General features: G+C 35.1%; 1 protein-coding gene across 1 annotated transcript in view; it reads left to right on the plus strand.

Annotated features, from left to right (window-relative positions):
* Positions 1–15,229, plus strand: part of TMEM163 (transmembrane protein 163) — a 145,643-nt gene that overhangs the window by 117,492 nt on the left and 12,922 nt on the right. The window contains exon 6 of the mRNA XM_073647292.1: positions 2,720–2,831. Within this exon, the coding sequence (XP_073503393.1) occupies positions 2,720–2,831 (112 nt within the window). The remainder of the gene's footprint in view (positions 1–2,719; positions 2,832–15,229) is intronic.

Consider the following 15,229-nt stretch of genomic DNA (forward strand, 5'->3'; position numbering starts at 1 on the left):
TCCCATTCTGAACACCCTGGGGACATGTAAGGTATGATTGGTACAGTTTTACAGACACCCCCTGTCCACACATGTCCAGGAAGGCACTTGGAGTGAGAAGAGGTGGTCCACACAGTCACTGATGTGGCACCACACTCGCTCACACCCCTGACTAGCCCCAGTGAAGCAGAATCTTATCAGCCCGGTAAAACTTCCACCAGTTCCTGTTCAATATAAGCCTGGTCCGTTAACGGGATTATAGCGGGCCAGAAACCAGCCCCGGTAGCATGGAAAGTTAAACCGAGAAACGGACGTGTGGATTCGTGGATTGAGATAAAATAGCAGCCCAAGGTTAAATTATCTATTTAATCGCCTTAAGGGCACACTAGACAAAACACTATACACACAAGGGTTATACATATATAATGGTCAGATATGCAAATACAATAGTGGTAGGACAAAAGATATAAACAGAATATAAGACAGTTACCAGTCAGATGGAAGGCCTGCTTATGGGGGAGGGGCTGCCAAATGGGAGGCTTGCGGACCCCTCTGTTCATGGACTTCTCCCCACACGATATGTCGTTGTGACCTCTTCAGTAAAAAGCACTAGGCCATGCTTTTCAGGAGCATTTAACCCCTTGGTGTCACTCCCCTCCTGCCCCTTGGGCGAAACCTAAGTCTCCTCCCCTGGAGGTTTGTAGCTACATCTCCCAAAACCTATGAAAGATCATAACTCCTTCTTTCTGGACGGTCCTAGGGCGACGGTTCTTGTGCCATCTGATCTGGCCAGGCCTCTGGCTTCCTGGTTGCTACTAGCTGTTCTATGTATCTTCCCACCCTATGAGGCCAGAACGGATTGAGACACTTGACGGTGTACAGTCCGGTCTGGAGATCTTGGAAATATACACGATGTATGGCTAGGACGTATAGTATCTCCATAACTTCCTTATGGAATTATGTTTCTGGAATATTCTTTTGTTACAGCAGGACTCTATATTGCAATCAATCCTTTGTCCTGCTTTGAGCTTGTCAAGGTGGGAGATCTGTGACTCACAGCCTTTGAGGCTGAGCCTCCCTGCTGAGATCGGTTTCCCATCAGCACTGGAAAGAGGGAGAGGTTTTATTATCCCAGGCCAAATGGGATACAAATGATTGACATGGAATTGTATCTCCAATATTCTTCACTCTAGGCGCCTCCCTTCTGTGTAACTTGGCCTCTGTTATCAAATGTAATCCATCTCTAGCCACAGAGACACTGAGATAGATTACAGGAAGTGAGGGCGGGTCTTTATCTCTTTACAGGAAGTGAGGACGGGGCTTTGTCTCTTTACAGGAAGTGAGGGCGGGGCTTTATCTCTTTAAAGGAAGTGAGGGCGGGGCTTTATCTCTTTACAGGAAGTGAGAGCTGGGCTTTGTCTCTTTACAGGAAGTGAGGGCGGGGCTTTGTCTCTTTACAGGAAGTGAGGGCAGGGCTTTGTCTCTCTACAGGAAGTAAAGGAGGGGCTTTGTCTCTCCACAGGAAGTGTTGGAAGATCTTTGTTTCTTTACAGGAAGTGGGGACAGGGCTTTGTCTCTATGAAGGAAATGGGGGTGGGTTTTTATGTCTCTGCAGGAAATGGGGGTGGGTCTTTGTCTCTGTAAAGGAAGTGGGGAGGGTCTTTGTCTCTGTAAAGGAAGTGGGGGTGGGTTTTTATGTCTCTGCAGGAAATGGGGGTGGGTCTTTGTCTCTATACAGTAAGTGGTGGCAGGTATTTCTTACTCCTCAGGAGGCAGAGTGGGTTTTTGTTCTTCTGTTCCTGCTCCTGTCTATCATACTACATAAAGATATAACAGAGAGAGGCGCTTTAGCTCAGGGCAGACAAACCATTAGATAATGCTTGGTGCAATGCATGCTGGATAGTGAGGGAAACAAAGTTCTGGTACCTATAGTGCTGGCGGGATGCAGCTGAAGAAACACTGCTCACTCAAAAAGAGTAGATAGCAAGTTACAAAGTATTGGAATCAAGATAGTTTCTAGACATATTGGACTGGTCTGTGCACCAAAAGCAGTTTTCACTTGTAGGGGGATGATACCAGCATGACCAGATTTTTCTTCAGGTTTTCGGTGAAAAGACAGATATCATTTGGAAGAAATGTGGACTCCAAACTGATACATTTTTAAAAACGATCAGAACAGGAGAGAGATTTGTGCAGCTGAAAATGTAACCTTGTAAAGCATTATCTAAAGTGGATACAATTGTAACACACCCCCATCTGTGACAAGTCTTAAGGCTTAGTGCCTACCATGCAGAAATGAAGCAGAAATTTTCCTGAGCATTTCTGCATCTCCTTGGCAGAAAAACGCATGCGGTTTTTACATGCGATTTTGACGCGTTTTTGCATGCGTATTTGCAATGCGTTTTTCCAATGCATTGTATAGGCAATACGCATGCAGAAACGCACAAGAATTGGTCATGTCCAGATTTTTTCTGCGAGTAAAATCCGGGCAGAAAGAATCCTGACCGTGTGCACAGAACTTGCAGAATGTCATAGGAAGTCATGGGATTAATTATGCAATGCGTTTCTGGAGTGTTTCCACCCTGCAAATCCGCACCAAAAAAACGCACCAAAACCGCATCGTGGGCACACAGCCTTAAAGGGAGAGTTCAAACAGGAAAACCTAATACATGCTGATGTGTTATACCATCGCTCTGTAATGTCAGGATATTCTTATTAATCTGATCGTCTTGTCTTGTAGGATAGCTTTTTATTCAGCGTTTCCATTTTGAGTGGGCTCCTGTGTACTTCATTGGCTGTCGTGAAATTCATGCTGGGGAACATCCTGACCAGTCGAGCGCTGATCACTGATGGTAAGTAATAAAAAATAAATAAAACATATATAGGTACTGATCAGCTAATAACAATAAAGCCACTGACAAGTGGAGTGAATAACTAGTGACATTGTCTAGTGACAATGGTATCTGTCAAGGGCTGGAATCCATTGGGCGGCATCTTATCAGTCAGTAACTAGATGAGCTAATCTATTGAAATTCGAATTTGCCAACTTCCCAAAATTTTTCCCCAAAATTTGATTTGCAGCCAATAGAAATGAATGCAAAGCTTTCAAATGTCCTGAAAAGATGTGTGCAATACTCTGAGGTCTCCTGGGACTGTATCCGACCCCTTTAAAGCTCTTTTACACAAACACAGCCTCAACATATATGGTTTCGGTTAATCCAGCCGCCAGTGATAACAAACAGCCTGTTCCACACGCACTAATCTTCTTCACTGCTATGCTGTCACACACTCTCTGTACAGTTGCGTCAGTGTTTTATGGCTTTCACTCCCAATCTCTACTTTTGAGCTGTGACATTGTCTCGCTACCTAGAATCATCTAACAATGGCTGCTGCATTCCCTGCTTTTGCTTTTATAGTGGCTCTGACATTTCCAGATGATTGTCAGTGAATTCCTAAAATTTATTTTACAAAAATTGGATTACATTCAAGTCAATTTGCTCATCTTTAGAAGCTACCAAAAGTGTTCCAAGAAGGTAACATACCTGGTCAAAGCCTCATTGATTTGAAGAGCATCAGATTGACTCAAAAGCTGGCATGTCCAGTCTGATGCCACAGAAAAACCACTGTACCACAAGCTACCCGTGGTTGTGTAGCTGCAGACCAATGACAGTGCTCGTATGCAATGCTGAAAGTCCCATAATGGGCACCTGAGCATCAGAACTGGACCAAGGAGCAATGGACTGATAAATTGTTTTATTTCACATCATGTGGATGGCCGAGTGCGTCACTCTCCTGGGGAAGAAATGGCACCGGGACGCAAAAAACGAGCCGGTGGATCAAGTGTGATTGGACAAGGATCTGCTTGGATCATATGGATGTGACACGTACCACCTACCTAATATTATAAAGACCCCCTTCATGGCCACGGGGATCCCTAATGGCAGCGCCTCTCTCAGTGGGATAATGCACCTGGTTACTCTTCAAATATTCTTCAGGAATAAATGAATATGGCAAAGATCAAGCTGATGTCTTGTCTCCAAATTCCCCAGATCTCAATCCGATCGACCATCTCTGCGGCGTGCTGGAAAAGCCTGATCTGCGGAGGTCGCAACGAGCAACTAACAGGACCTAAAGGATCCGCTGCTAATTTATTAATGCCAGATACTACTGGGCACATCACGGATCTGGTGGATCCTTGTCTCAGTGGGTCAGAGATGTTTTGGGCAGCACAAGGGGGACTGCAGACACTTTATTCGGCTGATCGGCAGGTGGCCTGGGGGTTGCACCCCCAACAAACATGCATCAATAAGTCCTAGAGATGAGCTCTCACCATTGACCCTCGAGTAGCCGTCTCCTACAATGCACAGGTCTGAGGCTTCATCTATGTTATGGGGCCACTAATGAACTGGACGGATCAGATTGTGTAATCCTTGGCTATAAAATTGGGCTCCTCCATAATTACAGAAACTGCTCCCTGTGCAGCCTGCAGATGCTCCATCACAACTAATGTCATTTGTACTGAGCCACAGCTACGAGCGTCACCTCTGTAATGGATGAGGTACAAGAGCAAACCACAGAGGAATAGCTGCCGCCATTATAGGAAGGAATTATTCCACGTAGTCGGTGTGCTGAGGGCGGCACAAGCCCACTCTGAACGCCGTGCTACATATTACTGACATATCAGTCACTGCTAATCCTACCAACAATAAAGCTATAACCCAAAAGAAAAAAGCAATCAGGAGCAAAATCGAATAAAATAAAACTTCAAATTTTATTACAGTAATTCAAAATCAAACAACACATGAATAAAAAGAAGTAAAAAATGAGTATAAGGGAAGAAAAGTGACACCAAAGTGCCACACAACTACCGGAGTAAGAAAATAAATATATATAGGGCAGGTAAGTATACAAATTGGGACTACCATAAAATATCAACAGCAATAGTTGTTACGACATGATTAATTTCAGGGAAGTACCGAAAAAATCATTGCAAGTGCATTCAGGAATAATTCATCGTATGTCAGTAACGTCCCGTACGTCAGTGCAGATAGTGTATGAAGTCAAGGGTAGAATATAGGGCTTATGGTAGCTAACGTTCCATATATATAAAGACAACCTACAGGTCATATGAAACGTATAAGCTGCAAGTGCCGACAACAAAATGGTTACTATGTTATGGCAAGTTGCCAGTATTCATGACATCTATGGAACATATAATGTGCAAGTACAGTTGAATTTTTTTGCTATGTTATATCAAAATCCATAAAAACTCCAGACATAGAGTAATCACAGACGCATTTCAGACGGTTACGTCCTTAGTCATTGCAAACATTGCTGTGCTACAAGACAATCCGTGCAGAGGAGATCCTCAGTCCGTGGGTGAGCTGAATATCAGGTTGTCACAAGGTTTCCTTTGACTTCTATACTATAATACTGCCCCTATGTACAAGAATATAACTACTATAATACTGCTCCTATGTACAAGAATATAACTACTATAATACTTCCCCTATGTACAGGAATATAACTACTATAATACTGTCCTCTATGTACAAGAATATAATTACTATAATACTGCTCCTATGTACAAGAATATAACTACTATAATACTGCCCCTATATACAAGAATATAACTACTATAATACTGCTCCTATGTACAGGAGTATAACTACTATAATACTGCCTCCTATGTACAAGAATATAACTACTATAATACTGCTCCTATGTACAGGAATATAACTACTATAATACTGCTGCTCTGTACAAGAATATAACTACTATAATACTGCTCCTATGTACAAGAATATAACTGCTATAATACTGCTCCTATGTACAAGAATATAACTACTATAATACTGTCCCTATGTACAAGAATATAACTACTATAATACTGCCCCTATGTACAAGAATATAACTACTATAATACTGCTCCTATGTACAACAATATAACTACTATAATACTGCTCCTATGTACAAGAATATAACTACTATAATACTGCCCCTATGTACAAGAATATAACTACTATAATACTGCCCCTATATACAAGAATATAACTACTATAATACTGCTCCTATGTACAGGAATATAACTACTATAATACTGTCCTCTATGTACAAGAATATAACTACTATAATACTGCTCCTATGTACAAGAATATAACTACTATAATACTGCCCCTATATACAAGAATATAACTACTATAATACTGACCCTATGTACAAGAATATAACTACAATAATACTGCCCCTATATACAAGAATATAACTACTATAATACTGCCCCTATATACAAGAACATAACTACTATAATACTGCTCCTATGTACAAGAATATAACTACTATAATACTGCCCCTATGTACAAGAATATAACTACTATAATACTGCTCCTATGTACAAGAATATAACTACTATAATACTGCTCCTATGTACAAGAATATAACTACTATAATACTGTCCCTATGTACAAGAATATAACTACTATAATACTGTCCCCTATGTACAAGAATATAACTACTATAATACTGCTCCTATGTACAAGAATATAACTACTATAGTACTGCTCCTATGTACAAGAATATAACTACTATAATACTGTCCCTATGTACAAGAATATAACTACTATAATACTGCCCCCTATGTACAAGAATATAACTACTATAATACTACCCCCTATGTACAAGAATATAACTACTATAATACTGCCCATATGTACAAGAATATAACTACTATAATACTGCCCCCTATGTACAAGAATATAACTACTATAATACTGCCCCCTATGTACAAGAATATAACTACTATAATACTGCCCCCTATGTACAAGAATATAACTACTATAATACTACCCCCTATGTACAAGAATATAACTACTATAATACTGCCCATATGTACAAGAATATAACTACTATAATACTGCCCCTATGTACAAGAATATAACTACTATAATACTGCCCCCTATGTACAAGAATATAACTACTATAATACTGCCCCCTATGTACAAGAATATAACTACTATAATACTGTCCCTATGTACAAGAATATAACTACTATAATACTGCCCCTATGTACAAGAATATAACTACTATAATACTGCTCCTATGTACAAGAATATAACTACTATAATACTGCCCCCTATGTACAAGAATATAACTACTATAATACTACCCCCTATGTACAAGAATATAACTACTATAATACTGCCCCCTATGTACAAGAATATAACTACTATAATACTGCCCCTATGTACAAGAATATAACTACTATAATGCTGCCCCTATGTACAAGAATATAACTACTATAATACTGCCCCTATGTACAAGAATATAACTACTATAATACTGCTCCTATGTACAAGAATTCAACTACTATAATACTGCCCCCTATGTACAAGAATATAACTACTATAATACTGCTCCCTATGTACAAGAATATAACTACTATAATACTGCCCCTATGTACAAGAATATAACTACTATAATACTGCCCCTATGTACAAGAATATAACTACTATAATACTGCTCCTATGTACAACAATATAACTGCTATAATACTGCCCCCTATGTACAAGAATATAACTACTATAATACTGCCCCTATGTACAAGAATATAACTACTATAATACTGTCCCTATGTACAAGAATATAGCTACTATAATACTGCTCCTATGTACAAGAATTTAACTACTATAATACTGCCCCCTATGTACAAGAATATAACTACTATAATACTGCCCCTATGTACAAGAATATAACTACTATAATACTGCCCCCTATGTACAAGAATATAACTACTATAATACTGCTCCTATGTACAAGAATTTAACTACTATAATACTGCCCCCTATGTACAAGAATATAACTACTATAATACTGCCCCTATGTACAAGAATATAACTACTATAATACTGTCCCTATGTACAAGAATATAACTACTATAATATTGCTCCCTATATACAAGAATATAACTACTATAATACTGCCCCTATGTACAAGAATAAAACTACTATAATACTGCTCCTATGTACAAGAATATAACTACTATAATGCTGCTCCTATATACAAGAATATAACTAGTATAATACTGCCCCCTATGTACAAGAATATAACTACTATAATACTGCCCCTATATACAAGAATATAACTACTATAATACTGCCCCTATGTACAAGAATATAACTACCATAATACTGCTCCCTATGTACAAGAATATAACTACTATAATACTGCTCCCTATGTACAAGAATATAACTACTATAATACTGCCCCCATGTACAAGAATATAACTACTATAATACTGCCCCTATGTACAAGAATGTAACTACTATAATACTGCTCCCTATGTACAAGAATGTAACTACGATATTACTGCCCCTATGTACAAGAATATAACTACTATAATGCTGCTCCTATGTAGAAGAATATAACTACTATAATACTGCTCCTATGTACAAGAATATATTATAATACTGCTCTCTATGTACAAGACTATAACTACTATAATTCTGCTCCCTATGTACAAGAATATAACTACTATAATACTGCTCCCTATGTACAAGAATATAACTACTATAATACTGCTCCATATGTACAAGAAAATAACTACTATAATACTGCCTCTATGTACAAGAATATAACTACTATAATACTGCCCATATGTACAAGAATATAACTACTATAATACTGCCCCCTATGTACAAGAATATAACTACTATAATACTGCCCCCTATGTACAAGAATATAACTACTATAATACTGCTCCCTATGTACAAGAATATAACTACTATAATACTACCCCCTATGTACAAGAATATAACTACTATAATACTGCCCATATGTACAAGAATATAACTACTATAATACTGCCCCCTATGTACAAGAATATAACTACTATAATACTGCCCCCTATGTACAAGAATATAACTACTATAATACTGCCCCCTATGTACAAGAATATAACTACTATAATACTGTCCCTATGTACAAGAATATAACTACTATAATACTGCTCCTATGTACAAGAATTCAACTACTATAATACTGCCCCCTATGTACAAGAATATAACTACTATAATACTGCTCCCTATGTACAAGAATATAACTACTATAATACTGCCCCTATGTACAAGAATATAACTACTATAATACTGCCCCTATGTACAAGAATATAACTACTATAATACTGCTCCTATGTACAAGAATATAACTGCTATAATACTGCCCCCTATGTACAAGAATATAACTACTATAATACTGCCCCTATGTACAAGAATATAACTACTATAATACTGTCCCTATGTACAAGAATATAACTACTATAATACTGCTCCTATGTACAAGAATTTAACTACTATAATACTGCCCCCTATGTACAAGAATATAACTACTATAATACTGCCCCTATGTACAAGAATATAACTACTATAATACTGCCCCCTATGTACAAGAATATAACTACTATAATACTGCTCCTATGTACAAGAATTTAACTACTATAATACTGCCCCCTATGTACAAGAATATAACTACTATAATACTGCCCCTATGTACAAGAATATAACTACTATAATACTGTCCCTATGTACAAGAATATAACTACTATAATATTGCTCCCTATATAAAAGAATATAACTACTATAATACTGCCCCTATGTACAAGAATAAAACTACTATAATACTGCTCCTATGTACAAGTATATAACTACTATAATGCTGCTCCTATATACAAGAATATAACTACTATATTACTGCCCCCTATGTACAAGAATATAACTACTATAATACTGCCCCTATATACAAGAATATAACTACTATAATACTGCCCCTATGTACAAGAATATAACTACCATAATACTGCTCCCTATGTACAAGAATATAACTACTATAATACTGCTCCCTATGTACAAGAATATAACTACTATAATACTGCCCCTATGTACAAGAATATAACTACTATAATACTGCCCCTATGTACAAGAATGTAACTACTATAATACTGCTCCCTATGTACAAGAATATAACTACTATATTACTGCCCCTATGTACAAGAATATAACTACTATAATGCTGCTCCTATGTAGAAGAATATAACTACTATAATACTGCTCCTATGTACAAGAATATATTATAATACTGCTCTCTATGTACAAGACTATAACTACTATAATTCTGCTCCCTATGTACAAGAATATAACTACTATAATACTGCTCCCTATGTACAAGAATATAACTACTATAATACTGCTCCATATGTACAAGAATATAACTACTATAATACTGCCTCTATGTACAAGAATATAACTACTATAATACTGCCCATATGTACAAGAATATAACTACTATAATACTGCCCCCTATGTACAAGAATATAACTACTATAATACTGCCCCCTATGTACAAGAATATAACTACTATAATACTGCCCCCTATGTACAAGAATATAACTACTATAATACTGCCCCCTATGTACAAGAATATAACTACTATAATACTGATTCATATGTACAAGAATATAACTACTATAATACTGCTCCTATGTACAGGAATATAACTACTATAATACTGCCCCTATGTACAAGAATATAACTACTATAATACTGCTCCTATGTACAAGAATATAACTACTATAATACTGCTCTTAAGTACAAGAATATAACTACTATAATACTGCTGTGTGTACAAGAATATAACTACTATAATACTGCCCCTATGTACAAGAATATAACTACTATAATACTGCTCCTATGTACAAGAATATAACTACTATAATACTGCCTCTATGTACAAGAATATAACTACTATAATACTATCCCTATGTACAAGAATATAACTACTATAATACTGTCTCCTATGTACAAGAATATAACTACTATAATACTGCCTCTATGTACAAGAATATAACTACTATAATACTGCTCCTATGTACAGGAATATAACTACTATAATACTATCCCTATGTACAAGAATATAACTACTATAATACTGTCTCCTATGTACAAGAATATAACTACTATAATACTGCCTCTATGTACAAGAATATAACTACTATAATACTGCCTCTATGTACAAGAATATAACTACTATAATACTGCTCCTATGTACAAGAATATAACTACTATAATACTGCCCCTATGTACAAGAATATAACTACTATAATACTGCCCCTATGTACAAGAATGTAACTACTATAATACTGCTCCCTATGTACAAGAATATAACTACTATATTACTGCCCCTATGTACAAGAATATAACTACTATAATGCTGCTCCTATGTAGAAGAATATAACTACTATAATACTGCTCCTATGTACAAGAATATATTATAATACTGCTCTCTATGTACAAGACTATAACTACTATAATTCTGCTCCCTATGTACAAGAATATAACTACTATAATACTGCTCCCTATGTACAAGAATATAACTACTATAATACTGCTCCATATGTACAAGAATATAACTACTATAATACTGCCTCTATGTACAAGAATATAACTACTATAATACTATCCCTATGTACAAGAATATAACTACTATAATACTGTCTCCTATGTACAAGAATATAACTACTATAATACTGCCTCTATGTACAAGAATATAGCTACTATAATACTATCCCTATGTACAAGAATATAACTACTATAATACTGTCTCCTATGTACAAGAATATAACTACTATAATACTGATTCATATGTACAAGAATATAACTACTATAATACTGCTCCTATGTACAGGAATATAACTACTATAATACTGCCCCTATGTACAAGAATATAACTACTATAATACTGCTCCTATGTACAAGAATATAACTACTATAATACTGCTCTTATGTACAAGAATATAACTACTATAATACTGCTGTGTGTACAAGAATATAACTACTATAATACTGCCCCTATGTACAAGAATATAACTACTATAATACTGCTCCTATGTACAAGAATATAACTACTATAATACTGCCTCTATGTACAAGAATATAACTACTATAATACTATCCCTATGTACAAGAATATAACTACTATAATACTGTCTCCTATGTACAAGAATATAACTACTATAATACTGCCTCTATGTACAAGAATATAACTACTATAATACTGCTCCTATGTACAGCAATATAACTACTTTAATACTGCCCCTATGTACAAGAATATAACTACTATAATACTATCCCTATGTACAAGAATATAACTACTATAATACTGTCTCCTATGTACAAGAATATAACTACTATAATACTGCCTCTATGTACAAGAATATAACTACTATAATACTATCCCTATGTACAAGAATATAACTACTATAATACTGTCTCCTATGTACAAGAATATAACTACTATAATACTGATTCATATGTACAAGAATATAACTACTATAATACTGCTCATATGTACAGGAATATAACTACTATAATACTGCCCCTATGTACAAGAATATAACTACTATAATACTGCTCCTATGTACAAGAATATAACTACTATAATACTGCTCCCTATGTATAAGAATATAACTACTATAATACTGCCCCTATGTGCAAGAATATAACTACTATAATACTGCTCTTATGTACAAGAATATAACTACTATAATACTGCTGTATGTACAAGAATATAACTACTATAATACTGCCCCTATGTACAAGAATATAACTACTATAATACTGCTCCTATGTACAAGAATATAACTACTATAATACTGCCTCTATGTACAAGAATATAACTACTATAATACTATCCCTATGTACAAGAATATAACTACTATAATACTGTCTCCTATGTACAAGAATATAACTACTATAATACTGCCTCTATGTACAAGAATATAACTACTATAATACTATCCCTATGTACAAGAATATAACTACTATAATACTGTCTCCTATGTACAAGAATATAGCTACTATAATACTGATTCATATGTACAAGAATATAACTACTATAATACTGCTCCTATGTACAGGAATATAACTACTATAATACTGCCCCTATGTACAAGAATATAACTACTATAATACTGCTCCTATGTACAAGAATATAACTACTATAATACTGCTCCCTATGTACAAGAATATAACTACTATAATACTGCCCCTATGTGCAAGAATATAACTACTATAATACTGCTCTTATGTACAAGAATATAACTACTATAATACTGCTGTATGTACAAGAATATAACTACTATAATACTGCTGTATGTACAAGAATATAACTACTATAATACTGCTCCTATGTACAAGAATATAACTACTATAATACTGCCTCTATGTACAGGAATATAACTACTATAATACTATCCCTATGTACAAGAATATAACTACTATAATACTGTCTCCTATGTACAAGAATATAACTACTATAATACTGCCCCTATGTACAAGAATATAACTACTATAATACTGCTCCTATGTACAAGAATATAACTACTATAATACTGCTCCCTATGTACAAGAATATAACTACTATAATACTGCCCCTATGTGCAAGAATATAACTACTATAATACTGTCCCTATGTGCAAGAATATAACTACTATAATACTGCCCCTATGTACAAGAATATAACTACTATAATGCTGCCCCTATGTACAAGAATATAACTACTATAATACTGCCCCTATGTACAAGAATATAACTACTATAATACTGCTCCTATGTACAAGAATTCAACTACTATAATACTGCCCCCTATGTACAAGAATATAACTACTATAATACTGCTCCCTATGTACAAGAATATAACTACTATAATACTGCCCCTATGTACAAGAATATAACTACTATAATACTGCCCCTATGTACAAGAATATAACTACTATAATACTGCTCCTATGTACAACAATATAACTGCTATAATACTGCCCCCTATGTACAAGAATATAACTACTATAATACTGCCCCTATGTACAAGAATATAACTACTATAATACTGTCCCTATGTACAAGAATATAGCTACTATAATACTGCTCCTATGTACAAGAATTTAACTACTATAATACTGCCCCCTATGTACAAGAATATAACTACTATAATACTGCCCCTATGTACAAGAATATAACTACTATAATACTGCCCCCTATGTACAAGAATATAACTACTATAATACTGCTCCTATGTACAAGAATTTAACTACTATAATACTGCCCCCTATGTACAAGAATATAACTACTATAATACTGCCCCTATGTACAAGAATATAACTACTATAATACTGTCCCTATGTACAAGAATATAACTACTATAATATTGCTCCCTATATACAAGAATATAACTACTATAATACTGCCCCTATGTACAAGAATAAAACTACTATAATACTGCTCCTATGTACAAGAATATAACTACTATAATGCTGCTCCTATATACAAGAATATAACTAGTATAATACTGCCCCCTATGTACAAGAATATAACTACTATAATACTGCCCCTATATACAAGAATATAACTACTATAATACTGCCCCTATGTACAAGAATATAACTACCATAATACTGCTCCCTATGTACAAGAATATAACTACTATAATACTGCTCCCTATGTACAAGAATATAACTACTATAATACTGCCCCCATGTACAAGAATATAACTACTATAATACTGCCCCTATGTACAAGAATGTAACTACTATAATACTGCTCCCTATGTACAAGAATGTAACTACGATATTACTGCCCCTATGTACAAGAATATAACTACTATAATGCTGCTCCTATGTAGAAGAATATAACTACTATAATACTGCTCCTATGTACAAGAATATATTATAATACTGCTCTCTATGTACAAGACTATAACTACTATAATTCTGCTCCCTATGTACAAGAATATAACTACTATAATACTGCTCCCTATGTACAAGAATATAACTACTATAATACTGCTCCATATGTACAAGAAAATAACTACTATAATACTGCCTCTATGTACAAGAATATAACTACTATAATACTGCCCATATGTACAAGAATATAACTACTATAATACTGCCCCCTATGTACAAGAATATAACTACTATAATACTGCCCCCTATGTACAAGAATATAACTACTATAATACTGCTCCCTATGTACAAGAATATAACTACTATAATACTACCCCCTATGTACAAGAATATAACTACTATAATACTGCCCATATGTACAAGAATATAACTACTATAATACTGCCCCCTATGTACAAGAATATAACTACTATAATACTGCCCCCTATGTACAAGAATATAACTACTATAATACTGCCCCCT

Source organism: Phyllobates terribilis, unplaced genomic scaffold, assembly GCF_046119375.1.
Source record: "Phyllobates terribilis strain yellow unplaced genomic scaffold, ASM4611937v1 Scaffold_9__5_contigs__length_417890890, whole genome shotgun sequence".
Classification (NCBI taxonomy): Eukaryota; Metazoa; Chordata; class Amphibia; order Anura; family Dendrobatidae; genus Phyllobates; species Phyllobates terribilis.